At 43.0% G+C, this 19,341-nt stretch overlaps 1 protein-coding gene across 1 annotated transcript; it reads right to left on the bottom strand.

Moving 5' to 3' along the window:
- Positions 1-13,351: 13,351 nt before the first annotated feature.
- LOC121893576 lies at positions 13,352-16,360 on the bottom strand. The gene has a single exon (XM_042405575.1). The coding sequence runs from the start codon at positions 16,354-16,356 to the stop codon at positions 13,444-13,446; it is 2,913 nt and encodes a 970-aa protein (XP_042261509.1). The 5' UTR covers positions 16,357-16,360; the 3' UTR covers positions 13,352-13,443.
- Positions 16,361-19,341: the final 2,981 nt, after the last annotated feature.

Genomic DNA, 19,341 nt, shown 5'->3' on the forward strand with positions numbered 1-19,341 from the left:
TTTAAATCCCTACAAAGTATTACTATAGGCAGCAGATAGACATTCTTAGCACCCAAACAACCCAAGTACATGACCAGATTCTGTAATCATTGCACTCCCAGAGATTCTAAAGCCCTCTAAAATGCAAACACAAACACATTCATCCATAGGTGATATAAATTGAGTTGAACACAAGGTGGCTGAAGGCAAAATTGTTTCAATTTGAACTTGATTCAACTTGTTTAAACTTGTTTGAGCTGTATGACTCCACCTGATGAATAGTCAGGAGCAAAACAAGAGAGGCTAGAGGAAAATAGGGAGACACCTGGAGATGCCAGTGTAGAAATAATTCTGACTTGACCTGACACATACAAATAAACTACAAACACACACACAGACACACACACAATGGCTATGCTGTTAGTCTGGGAACTTGTCCATGGGCTGTTTGTAGGTATCAGATGCATACTACGAAAACAATGAAGTAGTCACATATGCATGAATACAGTGAAGTCAAAACTCTGTACTGTAGTTCTGAGTGACACAGAATAAGCCTGCTCTGCTCCCACTGCAGACGGCTCACATAAACCGCTGACAGCAGCTCACCACGGCCTGAAACAATAAATTTCTGTAATCCCTGGCATGTTCCAGTGACCTTGTCCAGCCTTAAAGCCCTGAATCAGTTTCATCCCAAACCATATCCTATTACCAATGATGGAATATAACAAGTACTTCAAAATTTTACTTTAGAGTACAGTACTTAAGTACAATTTTGAAGCACTTCTACTTTGCTTGAGTATTTCCATTTTCTACAATTTTATACTTCCACTACATTTTAACGGGACATATTGTACTTTTTAATCCACAACATTTATTTATTTATTTACTTTTTGGATTAAGATTTGACATTAAAGCACATTCTGTATGGTAAACTTATGTAATGCATGAATCAAGATTAAACAAGTGCTTCTCAAGCTTGTTGGCTTGTGACCCATTATAAAAAGAGCAATGTGTAGTTGGGGCTCCTTTTCTCGTTTCAGATGCCTATGAGCTGTTAACAGTACCACCAAGGAGACATTTCCACTCTTAAACTTCTCAAACTGTTTCATTTAGATAACCTTTTGAGAACCAAGGAGGTAAAATCATCCATTATTTCACAAAAAAGAAAAGCAAAGAGTAGAGAAATGTTACTAAATTCATACTCACATTCATATTCACTTGTGTCACAGAATGTTGTTTTTTCTTCTTACCTTTTTATCATCTCACAACCCCTCAGATTTGTCTTGTGAGATCACCTCTAAAGCAGAAGGCACAATTTGTGTTTATGGATATGATAGGATAAGATAGGATAAATCTGCTAACTTACAGTTGGGAATTTTAAAATGACCCTTGAGAATGCTCCGTCCCTCTGTGCTGAGATTCTAGCTCCACCCCTGGCCGGAGCCAACCAGAGCTGAGCTGCGTCTTCTTTAGTATCACAGCATTGCCAACATGAAAAATACACTTTGAGACACTTTCACACACTGACCAAACAAATAGACTACAAGTAGACTTTGACTTTATTAAACAGTTGTCTCCAAACTGAGAGTGGCTGTGTGCAATTTACACATGTGGCACAGCAGCAGCACAACTTCATTAAGTATTCAAATCTTCTAATATGGCATTCAGATCTTACTATAACCTTGTTAACAAAAATACTTTTCTATTACAGGCCAGCTGTTACACACAGATTCCAAGTGTATACAGTGAAATAATTAGGAACAAAGCGGCCATGCTCAGGATGAGTCCAGCACCATCCAAACTTGAGGTTGACCGACAGTGGACTTTTAATGGCCAATATAAAAATGGTAGTTTGGAGCACGAAAAAGTGGTAGACATAAAAAATTCAATTCAATGGAACTGTTGAACTGAGCATCTATGTCAAAGTAATAAATAACCTGCACATCCTTCCAAAATCAGGATGAAGCCACTAACGAAGAAGAAGAATAAAATCAGAACAGGATTAGTACTTATTTATATTAAATACTAAATACTGTTTCTAGAGCTTCAGCAGTAATGATTACTACAGTAAGGTCACTATATAAACTCAATAATATCTCACTGGAAACAAATCTAAAATATCAGTAAAATAAATAATATTCCAGACATTGAGATACTGAGTAAGAAAAAACTCCACTATTACCCATCAACTCAACCAAGTACCATGTAGTTGTGACCATTTTACGTTGGTAATAACTCAGATATAATTGTGTACTTTCTAGGAAAGTAGGCAATGAATTCTTAGAAACACCTCCTCAATTACCCATCAGTTCAAGTTATAATTGTTGTTATCCAAGGTTTATGCTAGTAACAGACCAAGTTTAATTATGTTGTACCTAGACATTAAGATAATACTTTCCAATAAATTACTTACTAGTTATTGTTCATGGCTGCACCCATTTATAAAGGGTTTATTAGATTTACCTTATACCTACCTGGTAACAACCTCCACAGGAACAGTTCTACAGGAACACACAGGCTCTGCGCTCTACTGGACTCTATGGGTAATACTCTTCTCCAATCACACGCACGCAGTAGCCCACTGAAATTTGCATGTACGTAGCAGGCCTATCAGGAACCGCCAACTGATTATGTGTGTCTCACACAGTATGTAAGGCAGTGTCTTGCTGCTGCTCACATCCTTCTCACTTCAGCGATGGTGAATCTGTTCATTGATCTCAACTCTCCACAAATGGAGTTGCCCACTCCAACAAACTTGTTCCTGCCCATCGTATCCCAGCCTCATTGCTTCTGCTTTGAGTGCCTCTGATGGGACCACACAGAGACTAGCATGATGCAGCCACTGCCCTGCATTTATTGCCAAGGACTTCCCTCAGTGTTTCCCCTATAATTGTACAGGCCTAGTGGCCACTAGGCCAATGAGAACCCCTGCCAGGCCAAAAAAATATTTTTCTAATTCCAAAAATGACACCAAACATCCATTCATTCGGAAATCAATAGTGTTTGAGAGCCTCTGTACAGCGCTGTTCCAAAACATGAGTCAACCCCTGTGTTGTTGCCTGGGAAACTCTTGGAGGAATACGGCGGTATGTGATATGTGTGCATAGCAGGGTGAGTGGTTGAGTGAGAGAGTAAGCAGCAGAAAAATTACGGTGAATGCGAGCAGGACAGAGAAAAAGGTTAGCAGTAAGTTGTCAATCTGGCAGTAAATGTACAGTACAGAATCAGTGTGTCAGTTAATAAATGCTGCAGCACCCCCACCCACCAGGCCAAAGCAATCAACCTAGGGGAAACACTGTCCTTTGATTCAACACCGGCAACAGTGGAACCATTTCTGGCCGTGTGACGTTTCTCTCTGCTGCATCATCAGTGACCCAGAGCTAGAGATAGATCCCCATGTTGGTGATGAGTCCTCCGCTTCCTCCAGTACCCCAACGCCACAGCCGTTGTCGGACACCTCAGCTGAGGCTGTCTTAGTGGCTTCACCAATGGATGATGACGACAACCTCTCGTCTATGTCTGTGTCATCGCTGACCTTCAGAAATCCACCTCCGACTTCAGTTTGCCATGATTTCCCAAAGGTTATGGCCATGGCGATGGAGTGTGTAGGGCTCTACTGCCCCCGCCTGTCTCACTCAAACCAGTTAGCCAGCTACGTGAAGGCTTTTACGGCCTGGCTCATCCCACTCAACCCGCCTTTGTTTCGCCTCCTCTCCAAGACATTTGGCAGTGTGTCGAAATGTCCTGGAAGGAGCTGCTGAAAACAGAGTTACCAGTCACAGGACTGATTTCCTTCCTGAGAATGCAGGGCCACAGAGAGACAGGCTGCCCTGGTCTATCCCCTGGAGGAGTGAAACAGACATGATGTCTCCTCTCCTCAGTTCATGTGCAGGCCAAGGGCATTACTCTCTAAAGAGGAAATAACGTCATTGGCCACACTATCATTAACTCGAGAGACAAGCTGTGCTGGTCCCGTGAAGGATAGCGGTGAGAACAGAGGGAAACAGCCCTCACAACCCTCCTGATTCCTCACTCAGCTGACTGCTGAGCAAGCAGGAAGCTGCAGCCTCCGCTAGTGCAGGACAGGGACACGCTGGAATATTTTGAGAACATATTCTGGCTGGACATGCAGCTGGCTGCAACAGCCAACAAACTAAGAGTGTTGGGCATTGCTGCAGCTAATATTCTGCTAGAAGTGAAATTTCTAGAGGTCTAGGTCAGCCAGATAAATAACCTGATTCTGGTTATTGCTACTGCCGCAGGGCGTGTGATGTCGCTTGCCACACTGGACTCATGTCATGTGTGTCTGGAACTCACTGCCCTACAGAGAAAAGATGGAGAAGACCTCCTGGGAGCTTTCTTAGCTCCAGATGGGCTTTTCAGGTCTATTTCCTCTGTCACTCAGCACTTAAAGAGGCTGGATGAGGAGAAGGTGCAGCTGAGCTGCCACCTGCCACTCGCCCCTTCTTCTAGCAAGGTGCAGTGCCGCAACACCGTGGCGAGGAGGAGAGCACTCAGGCAGGGCAGAGCACCGTCAGCCCCCACCACATCAGCCTCCTCCTACACTACCTTGATGGAGACACCACAGCACCGACCGTCCTGAGACCACAGAGCAGCCCATGCACGGTCGAAAAATTCAATGTGTGTTGAAAGTGTTTTAATAAAAACAAATGACATTTTTCACCAAAGAGCAAAATCCTCCACCCTCTCCTGTTCCACTTCTCCAGGCCTCTATTACGGTGTGATGATAGCAGCTCAGCCTGCTTTATCCAGTTGGTCACAGAGACTGTGTAATGCAGAAAGCGCTCATTCAGCTGGCGCCCCCACTTCTCTTTCCTCAGTTAGGGATGCAGAAAAAGCTCAGCGCTGAGCTCATTCATGACAGCTATGTTAGGTATGATGTTGTGAGAAAGAAACACATTCTGCCTGACACAGAGAAACAGATCTGTTTTTCGCTGTGCTTTCTGGTACTGTTATTTATCAGATGGTCCAGGTCCAGAAAACAGGGACTTCAACCTCATGTGAAGAGGTGGCCCTCTGGCAGACAAGTGGGTGCTGCACCCCGAGGTGGTGCATCAGATTTGGAAACAGTTTGAGAAAGTGGAAGTGGACCTGTTCGCAAGTCAAAACAACACCCACTGCACGTTCTGGTTCCTCCTGATGCTGCAAGATGATCCACCTCTGGGGGGGATGCATTTGCACACGTGGCATGGCCAAGGGGGCTGCTTTGCACCTTTCTTCCTCTTTGTCTCATTCCCCCTATGCTTAAGAGAGTGAGACTGGCTGAGAGTGAGAGAGTGGCTGTTGGGCATTCTGATAGCCCCAGACCACCATTTGGCACCGTGATGACCCAGATGTTGACAGCCCAACCCTGGTCCATCCCCCAAAATTTGAGGGGCCATGTCCCAGTAGGTGGGCTTGATAGGCACGGTGCCCACACTGGATCAACCTCTCCAGGCTTGTCTCCTAAGAGGGACAGGCTGATGCAGGCTGGACTGTCTGCATACGTGGTGAAGACCATCCAAGTGGCAAGAGCAGGATCTACCATTGCTTGCTACAAAGAAAATTGTTTGGGATTCCAACGCTGGTTCGAGGAAAGGAGACAAGACCCCCTGACATGCAGTGGGAGAGGTCTTCACCTTTCTGCATGCTTTTCAGGGTCCATGCTTGCAGGGGCAACTCAGGACTTGAAAAGGGTCAGCTGTGGTGCACCTGACTCCCTCCAACCCCCACACCTGGGCAATATGCACCTGCATTTTCCCGTGCACCTGCATTTTCCCATGCTCCATGATGACTTGGGGAATGAAGTGGGCAGGGTGTCTGTCGTATGGTTTTTGACCCCTACGAGGTTAACTGGGCTGGGTTGGGCCCTCTACTGCTCTGCTGAAGTGGCTTGAATTAAAAAGTAGTAGGAGGGCCATGGCGACTAACCTATAGCCGGATGGGCTCAGTGAGGCAGTCTGATGACATGTTGTGGCAGGGTGAAAATTCATCAGGCTCTGCCTGTCTGAGATAGAAGGTTATGATATTGTGACCTTAGTTCTATAAGCACAGGCAAAGCCCTCTGCCTATGGACCAACCACTGAAGTGGTTTATGGATGTAAGTGGCAGCGAGATGCTGCCTTATATACTGTGTGAGACACACATAATTGGCCCATCCTGACTGGCCAGCTACATACATTCAAATTTCAGTGGGCGATTGTGTGTATGTGTTTGGAGGAGAGTATTACCCATTTAGCCCAGAAGAGGGCCTTGCATGGAACTAGGGTTACAATATCATAACCTTCCTTTTTCTCTAGTGTCATGATACATCTTGAATAATGAGTACATTCTTGGAGATGATTTTACAATTTACTCAATAAGTAGGCAGAAACTGTACTGTAAAAGGAAACCTTGTTTGTTTCCATGGTATTACCACGGTCCTACCATATCCTTTGTAATAACTGTTACATTGTCTATGCAGTTAACAGGAACTTGTACCATATATGTTCCACAACATTACTAAGTAAAACATGATAATTTAGTCAGTAAGTAAGCTGAAACTCTACTGTAAAAGGAAGCTATATCCTATGTAACTGGTTATTCCCTTTTCCATACCATAAACACAAACTTTACAAACGTCACTAAGACACTACAATTTAAGAAACTGAACTGTAAAACTGTACTGTAAAAGAAAGCAATGTTTAATCCCATGGTAATACAAAGTCCTTACCACATCCTTTCATCAAAATGGATGGTTTGCTTTCCCATGCAATATAGCCAAACTTATACCATATGTCCCTTAGTGTTACTAACTAAAACATGACATTTTATTGAATTAGTATGCTGAAACAGGAGAACTGCCAAAGAAAGTAATGCTTAATGACATGGTAGTTGCATTGTACTAAAAAAGTGCTTGTGATGTAAGGATCATAAAATAAATGCAAAAACACAATGTAACAGTCTGTACCAACACAAAGATTACATTGTTGCTACCATGTATATGACTATTATACACTTAATAGAAACTAGGTGTAGGAGCCATTTATGTTGATTGTTGGCATGTCATTTGTTTAGTTATAACTTGCAGTATTATTTTGGACACTGGGTGGCGGTCATTAGATGCACAGGGTTGTATATCTAGGGGCATAGGTGACAGGAAACGGGAGGCACAGGCAGGTGGAGCACATACAGTTCTTACTAGATCTGGAACAGACGCACACTACAGCTGGCAGGACAGAAATCCGGTATGTTCATGACATGTACAAAGACTTCAATAAAACAAAAAAACTAAACGGCAGCCAACTGGAAAATCTGTTTTTGAATCTGTGTAAGATCACTCCTAACCTAACCTACCTGTGTATTAATGGCAAACTGGAAAAACAGGGAAAGAAAGGACATTGAAAAATTAAAATTGCCATTACACCTAAGTAAGAACTGTCTCTTCGAGTGAAATTGGAGCTCGTGATTAATTCAGACGGACTGAGCATTGTCTTGTGGAACAACAAAGAGGACGCCGCCATTACCAAACCAGGTGGACATCTTCGTCACCTGCGCTTACCTGACGGTGATTGAAAACCGCAAACTGAGTGAGTACATGCAAGCATTAAGCTTTATTGGAGAAGCTATATGCAAAGCTGTATTGGAAGACGGCTATTATAATGGAGTTGGTTGACTGAAGACTGAAAGCTACGATCGCACATCGATCAGCTGTTTGAAACATTGTGCCGGCAGCATACGGCTTTCGTCGACAAGTCTTAAAGAGACAGTGAACAAATATGTCTGTTGTTAAGTCTGATGACGATGTTGAAAAGGAAAAAAGAGTTATCAAACACACTGCCAAAGGCTTGGAATTGTTCATTGCAAATTGTCAGAAGACAAGAAACAGGAAATGTAAACAAGCTAACAAGTTGATGGAAATGCTGAAAGAGCTCATGAAATCAAAGGAAAATGCAAGAGAAGTACAATCTAATTTGTTTCAATTAATCAAGCTCTGTGATGAAGCCAAGGAAAACCATGAATCACTGGTGAATTTACCACTGCCTGAAGATGAACTTGAAAAGCAAAATCAGTGGTTTCAACGAAAAATGGAAATCTTTAAAGGGTTTATACAAGATGTAAAGGTGTGGTTACCTGAGGCTGGACAGAAAATTGCACACTCCATTGCTGAAAGTGTCATACTACAAAGTGTAGTAAATTCAGATGACATTGGACCTGATGACAGCGTTTCAAATGCCTCAAAACCTAAATCAAAGCACAAATCCAGTTCTTCATCACGTGCATCTTCAACATCCTCTGCTCGCATTAAAGCTCAGGCAGAAAAGGCTGCTCTCATGGAACGTGTTGCTGCCCTGAAGGAAAAACATGAGCTTGAGGCACAAGAACAATTGAAAAGAAAGAAAGAGCAACTGGAACTAGAAACTGAACTGGCAGCAACCAATGCAAAAATCAATATACTTGAGGCCCTGGGATCAAGAAGCAGCTCTAGAGTTTCTGATCGGATGAACTCTTATTTGAGAAAAGGAACTGCTCAAAATGAAACATCAGCTAAATTAAATCCACACGCAAATGAATATTTACCAGATCAAGTGCAGCAAAGACAGAATGTGTTGATTGAAACTAACTCTTCTTCCCAGCAACAGGTTGTTAGACCAAAAGAAACAGCTCATGGACCATCTGTTCAACCTCATGATACAACCCATCTAATACAATATTCTCCTCAAAGGCAAAATGTACAGAGTCGTATGCAGGGGCATGTTCGCACTACACCCCCTGTATTGAATGATGGCAATCAAGGTGATATGTGTAACCTAATACAGAGGCAAAATTACATCACTGCTCTCCTGGCTCAACAAAGTCTCTCTTCTACTTAACCACCAAGAGTCATTCCTGTTTATGATGGTGATCCTTTACAGTACGAAGTTTTCATCAGGGCATTTGAGAGAGGAGTGGAAAAAAAGTGTGATGACTACAGTGACTGCTTGCATTTCCTAGAGCAATATACAAGAGGGCATCCAAAAGACTTAGTCCGTAGCTGTCAACATCTGCCCCCAGCCCAGGGCTATCAAAGAGCAAAACATCTGCTCAAAGAACATTTTGGTAATGAATATAAGATTGCCACTGCATATATGGACAAAGCATTTGCCTGGTCAGTGATCAAATCAGAGGATGTGGAAGCATTGCAAGCATTCTCACTGTTCCTTAGGGGTTGTTGCACTGCAATGGAACAACTCACCTATATGGAGGAAATGAATGTTGCTTCCAATATGAAGACCATCCTTCTGAAACTGCCTTACAGGCTCAGAGACAAGTCAGTTACAGGAGCAGCGTGGACATCAAGCTAGATTTTCTGACCTGGTAGACTTCATAGAGAGACAAGTGAAGATACTATCAGATCCACTTTTTGGAAACATTCAGGATGCTAAGCCAGCTGCAACTGTCAAAAGGTCTACTAAAACAAGAGAAAAGTCAAGACCTAGAGGAAGCAGTTTTGCAACAGCTGTAACACCTGTAAAAACATCAGTACAAGAAAATTTTAAACAAATGTGTAGCGCCCTCTAGACGGCTGGTCTATTTTTATGAGGTACGCTTCCCAAGTTCTTTATGTTTTAGAAATCTCTTTCTTTAAGATTAACTAATACTGAATGACAAGTACACTGTAATATAATATTGGTGAACTAAGTTCTATTTATTCTATAATGTAAGACACTTTTATTTACTCACTGAATGTTTTAATACTAATTTTTAATGTTTTTAATCAAAACTGTAGATAAATGAAATAAGAATTAAAGTATCCTTTAAGTTTATACCTTTCTCCTAAACACTTGCCAATTGAAATAAAAGTACTCTCAATATGTCGGTAAACATCAACAGTACTATTTCTCAGACACTTATACAAATGACAAGAAAAAAGTAAGTTTTAAAGATTTACTGTTGTAAATGTAAACACAAATATTCTTTTAATAATGAAAATAAAACACAAAAATAACACTCAAGTTCAAAAGACTTTTCAGTACCTTTTAAATGATCAATTTCTTAATATTCAAATACCCCTTTTGAGTGCACTCATTATAAAACCACCAAATAATGAAACACACCTAAAGCCGGCAGTTATAACTAACTGAAAAGGATATGGGTACCCAGTGTTAATGATGCAGGCCTGAAGCGATGCTTGTGTGCGTTGTAGCCAGAAACAAAATGGCTGCTTCACGCTAAAGCGCTGAAATAAAACAGATGGCAACTCACTGCCGTAATGGCGTACTCCTCGTCCCCTGTGCGATACCAGCGGGTTGCTGATACATGGGATGAGGTAGACGATTCCTCCTGTCAGGACCAGCGTGTTGCGGCCACGTCGGCTGCAGATGACTTCTCCCACTCTCCCGGTAGAACTCACCGCAGATCACACTGAACAGGTCCGGCACACCGCAGGCTAACTTCACCAGTTGAGTAGCTGGTTTAGCTGCACGCAGATGAAGTCCGTAGCTAAGCTAATGTGAGCTACATTAGCTGTTAGCTGTGCTCCTCGTTGAACACTCTTTGCCAAAGTACTCCTTTAAACTCGAACACGGTGCTGCACTGAATAACAGTCCTTTGAGACTCACTGTCCGTTTATCTCTACCTATTATTCATAAACAGTGTCCGTACTCTGCATATTTTTTTTACTGTAACATATTAAACGCCAGGCAGTTCTCCCTTCTCTGCTCCGTATCGCGCGCTCTCTCTTGCATGTCAAGTTTTTTCGCTCACACAACAAAATACACACACTTCCTGTTTAGCCAGATCTTAACCAATTAATTACCAGAATTACACTTTTCTCAATCGGTACTTCCTCTTTAACCCTGAGACTTTTCAAAATAACATGAAATATCTTAAAGTGCATATTTGAATCTTTTTAAACTTTTTAAACTTATTTATTAAACTATTTTTAAACAAACTTTATCAACCTTCATGAAATATTATTCTTAATACTTTTAATCACATTTTATCAAACATGAACATATTTAAACTATTTATTGTCCCTTTTTAACAGGGTTACACCCTCCCCCCTTTAAACGTCTGATGTCCTCATCAGATTACAAAACTTAACTTAAGTTTCTACTCAAAGTATTAAGGGTGAGATTATGAGACCCAGCTTAGTGCTTACCAATTTTTATAGTAACCCCTCTATGTACAATGGTAATGGGTTGATCTTTGGCCTTTCCTGGCTCATCATAGGTAAGTCTTACAACTGGTTTCAATGATCTTTTTGGCCTACTTGGCTTTGGTATCACATGTACATTAGAACAGCTCGAGGGTAGTTGCTCATCTTCACTGGAGAGTGGTCCTGACTCAGAGTCGGTTGCTTGAGGGACATCTGGAACATGCTCTACAGGAGAGTGGTCTCTCTCTGAGTGACTCTCTTCTGAAGGACTGAGGACTTCCAACTGCTCTGATCCTTCAGCACTATGTCTTTCTCTCCTTCGCAAGAGATTTCCCATTAACTCCCTATAGGGTTTGGTCGGCCATTCACACTCCAGATCAGAAGAATCACTCAAGGTATGGCTTTCTCTTTGTACAGTGTGATCTGTGGAGTTTCTTTTGTGTCGGTTGGGGACACGACTTCGAGTCACAGGTCTCTTTGGAACATTCTCCATTTCCTCCTGCACTGGTATCCTCACTCGATCTCCTATGGGAAGGAGATTATCTCTGTGCAATGTTTTGACCTTCCCTTTGACGTTTAGTGGCTTTACTCTGTAAACAGGCAAGTTTGGCAACTTATCCACTACAACATAAGGGACATTGTACCAGCGATTTTCCAGTTTGTGTTTTCCCTTCAATCCAAGGTTTTTCAGCAATACTCTGTCGCCAGGTTCTAGTTTGTGGAACCTAAGTCTCTTGTCGTATGCCTTTTTATTTTGCTGGTGTCTCTTGTTAGAGACCTCTGTGGCCAGGTTATAGGCTGTCTGCAAATCCTCTTTCAGTTTGGCAACATATGCAGAATGTGGTTGGTCAACTTTGCCATCTGGGCATGTCCCAAAGCATACATCCAGCGGGAGTCGAGCCTCTCGGCCGAACATCAGCATATACGGGGAGTATCCCGTGGCGTCACACTTGGTGCTATTGTATGCATGCACCAGGTGCACTACATGCTGACTCCATTGCCGCTTCTTTTCTTGGTTGAGTGTGGCCAACATGGATAACAGAGTTCTGTTGAAGCGTTCAGGTTGGGGATCACCCTGGGGGTGGTAAGGGGTGGTCCTTGACTTCTGTATGCCCAGTATCTTTAACAACTCTTTAATGAGTCGAGACTCAAAGTCTCTGCCTTGATCAGAGTGAATACGAGATGGCAAGCCATAATGTACAAAGTACTTTTCCACTAAGACTTTTGCCACTGTGAGAGCTTTTTGATTGAGAGTGGGGAAAGCTTGGGCGTATCTCGTAAAATGGTCAGTTATGACAAGCACATTACTCACTCCTCTTGAGTCAGGTTCCATAGACAGGAAGTCAATACAGACGAGGTCCATAGGTCCAGAGCTCACTATCTGATGTAACGGTGCAGCTCTTTGACATGGAGTCTTCCTGAGCACACACTCTCCGCAGTTTTTCACATATTGCTCTACATCGACTGACATCTTTGGCCAGAAGAATCGGCTCCTGATCATGTCAGTGACTCTGTCCACTCCTAAATGACCAAGGTCATCGTGCATGGTTTTGAGTACTACTGCTTTGAACTTGGCAGGTAGCACTAGCTGCTGTGTCTTTTTCCCTGTGTGGCATGTGCTCACCCGATGTAGTAACCCGTCAGTCATGACTAGCTTACCCATCTCTCTTTTCATAGGGAGTAACTCTGGGTTGTCTTTCCACTTGCCACACTTTAAAGCTTGTATGGTGGGTGCTATCAAGCCGTCTTGGGCTTGGGCTGCCATTAAGTCCTGCCTGGACATTTGTTCCAGTGAGTTAAGCTGAAGACGTGTGGGGAAAGCATACACGTCAGGAATGCAGTCAGGTGGAGCTCCAAGCTGTTCAGCATACTTGGGGGAGTCTGCTGATGGGCCAAGAACACCGACTCGCTGGCATATTGACTTGACTCCAGCCTGCGAGATGCTCTGCCATTCCGTCTCCTCATCTCTTGCCTCTATGCGTGACAACAGATCAGCATCAATGTTATTTCTACCTGGTCTGTAGATAATGTTAAAATCGTACACTGACAAGTCCGACAGCCACCGATGTCCTGTGGCGTTGAGCTTTGCTGATGTCAGGACGTAAGTTAGAGGGTTGTTGTCTGTACGCACAGTAAAGTGGGCTCCGTAGAGATAGTCGTGAAATTTCTCCACAACTGCCCATTTCAGCGACAGAAACTCTAACTGATGGATGGCGTAGTTTTTTTGTGACGAGCTCAGTTTTCTGCTTGCGAACGCCACTGGTCGCAAGCCTTTTGGGTATGCCTGATAAAGCACAGCTCCCAGTCCCGTAAGGCTAGCATCGACATGCAGTGTGTAGGGCTTATCAGGATCTGCAAAGGCGAGCACAGGGGCGTTTGTCAAACACTGTTTGATTTTTTTCAAAGGCTTCAGTGCATGACTCGTCCCACCTGTCTCCAAACAGCTCCTTCTCATCCAAATAAACATCTCTCTTCCCTTTTACTGGCTTTTTGCTACGCTGAGGGGGGCCATAACCTTTAGTGAGGTCAGTCAAAGGGCGGACGATGGAGGAGTAGTTGTGGATAAATCGTCTATAATAACCACAAAAACCCAAAAAGGATCGTAGGGTCTTGAGATTGTAAGGTTGGGGCCAAGTGGTCACAGCTTCGATTTTTGCAGGGTCAGCAGCAACACCCTCAGCAGTCACAATATGACCCACATACTTGACCTTTGTTTGGCAAAACTGACATTTGTCAAGTGAAATCTTGAGCCCTACTTCTCTGAGTCTGTCCAGCACCTTTAAGAGTCTCTCTTCATGTTCTGCCAGGGTCTTTCCGAATATGATCAGATCATCCAGATAGACTATTACTTGGAGCATGTTCATGTCTCCAACTGCTTTCTCCATGAGGCGCTGGAAGGTTGCAGGAGCTCCAGTTATGCCTTGAGGCATCCTCTCAAATTGGTAGAACCCGAGAGGGCAGATAAAGGCAGTCTTTTCTTTGTCCTCTTCTTTCATGGCTATTTGATAGTAACCACTTCTTAAGTCGATCACTGAGAACCATTTACTACCCGACAGGCAGTCAAGAGCCTCATCGATGCGTGGGGTAGTGTATTGATCTGGTACAGTGCGGCTGTTTAGTGTGCGGTAGTCAATGCACATCCTTACATCCCCATTCTTTTTCCTCACAACCACTATGGGCGATGCATATGGACTTCTGGACTCTTTAATGATGCCTGCAGCTAGTAGCTTTTGAATATGACGCCTCACGTCGTCAATATCCGCAGGGGCGATGCGTCTGGAGCGTTCACGAAAGGGTCGTGAATCAGATAAGCGGATCGTGTGCTCCACTTCTTTGGCGAGTCCCACATCTAGTTCATGAAGAGAGAATACATCTGCTCTTTCAGACAGTTTTTGTCTGAGCCTTGCTTTCCATGTTTCGGGGACAGGTGACTCACCAAAGTCGATCATTCTGACATCAAAAGCATCCTCAGTCTCTGGCTTTTGTTTTGGCACTGTGGTAACCACATCAGCTACACACAGGTGACCCAGGACAGCACCGGCAGGAATGGTCACTTCTTTCTGCGACTCATTATGAACCACAACTGTCAGCCGGTTAATGTCCACAGCATTACTGGGTATTGCCATAGGTTGGAGCTTGACGCCTGATGGGAGAGTAGCTGTACTGGAGGCCTCTACTATCAAGATGTCATCTGGCAGGGACTTTCCAAGCACCACTTTGCAGACTACTTTAATGCTGCCACCTGCAGGTAGGACAAGTGAGCTTCGACCCTCCAACTTTACACAACCTATTTTGTCATCCTCTTCATTTGACAAGTCAATGGCTTTTTCTTTCACTGTTTCTGGGAAAGTGTTCTGTATGCCAAAGGCGTGGGCTACAGTGCCTTCAACTCTATCGTCACGCAGCTGGGCTAGCCGCTTGGATAGGTTAGCCTTGGTATTTGTCCCGAGGATCACAGGTGTCTGATCAGGACCAGGTGGATCAGGGCAAATGAGAGCCAGGGCTGACAGGGCTGTTGGGGTACCCGCTACCTTTTTGGGAAACTCTAGGTCCACTGCCACGTAGCCAAGATAAGGGTAATCAGAGTCACTTAAACCCCAAATGTTAAGGTCACTTACTGGGCGAATAGGAGTATCAGCAAGATGTCTCCTGTACCAGGATTCAAAGATGATGCTAACTCTTGAGCCACTGTCGAGTAATGCATCACACAAATGTCCATTAACTTTCAGAGGCTCCAAAGATGGTGGCCCTATTAGACCCTCTAGTATGCCTGTTGGGGCAAGCTGATCTACTACACTCCTCCTCACAGTGCAGTCAGTTTTGGGTGAGGGGACATCAGTAGTAGGTTGAGTGCTATGGGTCTTAGCCTTTTTGAGAGCTTGAATGAGTCTTTGGATCACTTTGCTTTGGTTCTCAGGGTTTTTGCACTTCCCTGCCATGTGTCCATTTTCGCCACAGCGATAGCAGAAACGCTCTTCTGTCTCAGCCCCTTGTCTGTTTTGAGTGTTTACAGTCATCACTGTGGGAGAAGGTGTAGACGATTGAGGTAATCTGGAGTTCACCTTTTGTTGTAACTGTTTCAGTTGTTTCCTCAGAGCTATCACTTCTGGATCAGCATTAGTCTCTGGGACATTTCTCACTTTAGTTTGAAAGTTCTCATTTTGTGTCTCTTTGTCCCGTGTAGAGAGCGCAGCAAACATTGATTTCACTTCTTTAATTTCAGCTCTCAAACTCTGTATCTCTGAGTGTTTGTTTTCTTCTTGAAGCTTGGTGTGAACTGTATACACTGAATGGTTCAGCTTTGCTAGAGAAGATTCATATTCTTCTTCTGAACGAATTTCTTTCAGGAGCTCAAGGAAAGTTGGGGGATTAGCTCTTCTCTCCCTCAGTCGCAGTTGGATTAACATCAGATCAGCATTAACTGCACCCCTCAGAAGCTGCTCAAGCCGTGCACCATCCATGGCTAGGGGAGTGAGACCACCTCTTTGTACCACTTTGGACAGGCAACGTTCTAATCTCCTGAGGAAATCAGATAGCTTCTCACCAGGTTGCTGCTGCTGCATTCTGAATGTGAAATACAAATCGTCTCCAGACTCTGCTAATCCAAAGGCGTTTTCCAGAGCCTCCAGGCACTTGTCAGGGGCAATGTCAGGATTGGAGAGACGCACTGCTTTTATCACTTCCAGAGCTGGCCCCTTTAAACTCTCCATTATCTTTCTCCTCTTGTCTTTAGCAGAACCCTCACTCTCTTCAACCATCAGGTAAGCTTGCTCTAACCAGTGGTCGAATTGTTCCTCTCCTGCTGGTGTAGGCACAATACCGGAAAAGATCCGCAGGCGGCGGTATCCTCCACTTTCTGCTGAGGGCTTGACAGTCTTATCAAACAGATCGCCCACAGCACGAAGGATGGCTTCTGTAGAGGGAGGTATGTGCGGGGTCAGCAAGGCCTGCACATCCTCTGTGGACTTTCCTTCTGCTTGTAGAAGAGCATGCAGTTTACGGTTAAAGTCCAACTCAGGGTCTGAGCTCTGAGCCACAGTGAATATTTTCCATGCAGTTTGTCCATCTGAGCTCAAAACTTCACTTGGGACGTCTGCATCAGTCAATTTCTCTTTGCACTCGCAAAGCACCAGCACAAGTCTCTACTATGTGTGCTGTTTCTGTCTTCTCAGGAACGATGGTCAGCAAGGCATGGCTCTCATCCAGGTTTTCACCTCGACACCAGTTCTTCAGCTGGTTCCTGTACATTGTGACACTTTAGCTGCTGTTAGTTAAATATCACCATATATTGTTTTGTTTGTCTTTCTTAGTTTTTTTTTTTCACAGTTGAATAGTTCACACACTAGGAAATTTACAGTCACAAATCACCAATTTCAGCATTAATTAACCCACAATCCCAGCGGTGCCTCCATTTTATGTAGCGCCCTCTAGACGGCTGGTCTATTTTTATGAGGTACGCTTCCCAAGTTCTTTATGTTTTAGAAATCTCTTTCTTTAAGATTAACTAATACTGAATGACAAGTACACTGTAATATAATATTGGTGAACTAAGTTCTATTTATTCTATAATGTAAGACACTTTTATTTACTCACTGAATGTTTTAATACTAATTTTTAATGTTTTTAATCAAAACTGTAGATAAATGAAATAAGAATTAAAGTATCCTTTAAGTTTATACCTTTCTCCTAAACACTTGCCAATTGAAATAAAAGTACTCTCAATATGTCGGTAAACATCAACAGTACTATTTCTCAGACACTTATACAAATGACAAGAAAAAAGTAAGTTTTAAAGATTTACTGTTGTAAATGTAAACACAAATATTCTTTTAATAATGAAAATAAAACACAAAAATAACACTCAAGTTCAAAAGACTTTTCAGTACCTTTTAAATGATCAATTTCTTAATATTCAAATACCCCTTTTGAGTGCACTCATTATAAAACCACCAAATAATGAAACACACCTAAAGCCGGCAGTTATAACTAACTGAAAAGGATATGGGTACCCAGTGTTAATGATGCAGGCCTGAAGCGATGCTTGTGTGCGTTGTAGCCAGAAACAAAATGGCTGCTTCACGCTAAAGCGCTGAAATAAAACAGATGGCAACTCACTGCCGTAATGGCGTACTCCTCGTCCCCTGTGCGATACCAGCGGGTTGCTGATACATGGGATGAGGTAGACGATTCCTCCTGTCAGGACCAGCGTGTTGCGGCCACGTCGGCTGCAGATGACTTCTCCCACTCTCCCGGTAGAACTCACCGCAGATCACACTGAACAGGTCCGGCACACCGCAGGCTAACTTCACCAGTTGAGTAGCTGGTTTAGCTGCACGCAGATGAAGTCCGTAGCTAAGCTAATGTGAGCTACATTAGCTGTTAGCTGTGCTCCTCGTTGAACACTCTTTGCCAAAGTACTCCTTTAAACTCGAACACGGTGCTGCACTGAATAACAGTCCTTTGAGACTCACTGTCCGTTTATCTCTACCTATTATTCATAAACAGTGTCCGTACTCTGCATATTTTTTTTACTGTAACATATTAAACGCCAGGCAGTTCTCCCTTCTCTGCTCCGTATCGCGCGCTCTCTCTTGCATGTCAAGTTTTTTCGCTCACACAACAAAATACACACACTTCCTGTTTAGCCAGATCTTAACCAATTAATTACCAGAATTACACTTTTCTCAATCGGTACTTCCTCTTTAACCCTGAGACTTTTCAAAATAACATGAAATATCTTAAAGTGCATATTTGAATCTTTTTAAACTTTTTAAACTTATTTATTAAACTATTTTTAAACAAACTTTATCAACCTTCATGAAATATTATTCTTAATACTTTTAATCACATTTTATCAAACATGAACATATTTAAACTATTTATTGTCCCTTTTTAACAGGGTTACAAATGGAATGAAAGGAAATGTACCTACTACCAATTCTCAAAGTTCTTGTTTGTTCTGCAACAAGATGTCCACAGATCAGGAAGAAGATGCACAGAGAAAAAATAGACTTCTTAAAGGAGAAGGGAGTCTGTTTTGGATGTTTAAAAATAGGACACATGAGCAAAGACTGCAAGAGTTGTTTGACTTGTGATGTGTGCAACCAAAATCATCCTGAAATACTTCACATTGAACAAAAGGACAAAGGAAAAAAACAGAACATACAGAACAGAGTGAAAAAGCAACTGGGAGTAATGCTGTTCTCTCACCTCATACATGTGGGCATATTGGGGCCGGTGATGAAAACTGTACCTTTTCCATTGTACCAGTACAAGTAAAGAGCCAAAAGGGGGACACAGTGTTGCAAACATATGCATTTTTGGATCATGGAAGTACATCTACCTTTTGCACAGAAAGCTTGATGAGAAGGCTGAACATAACAGGGCAAAGGACCAATATTCTTTTATGTACCATGAACCAAGTGAAGCCTGTGACCAGTCATCATATCTCAGGTTTGGAAATATCTAGTCTGGACAAAGATTTCATTCAAATATCTGATGTGTTCACACATAAAACCATGCCTGTTTCCCAGCTCAACATTCCCAGACAAGAAGATCTGACACAATGGCCTTACTTGAAGGATATCAAGATTCATGAAATAGACTCTGGCATTGACCTACTCATCGGGACAAATGCGTCAAAGGTATTGGAACCTTGGGAGCTGGTCAACAGCCAAGGGGATGGACCATATGCTTTGAGGACCCTACTGGGGTGGGTCATCTATGGTCCCCTGAGGGGAAAC

The sequence above is a fragment of the Thunnus maccoyii genome, unplaced genomic scaffold (assembly GCF_910596095.1).
Source record: "Thunnus maccoyii unplaced genomic scaffold, fThuMac1.1, whole genome shotgun sequence".
Lineage (NCBI taxonomy): Eukaryota > Metazoa > Chordata > Actinopteri > Scombriformes > Scombridae > Thunnus > Thunnus maccoyii.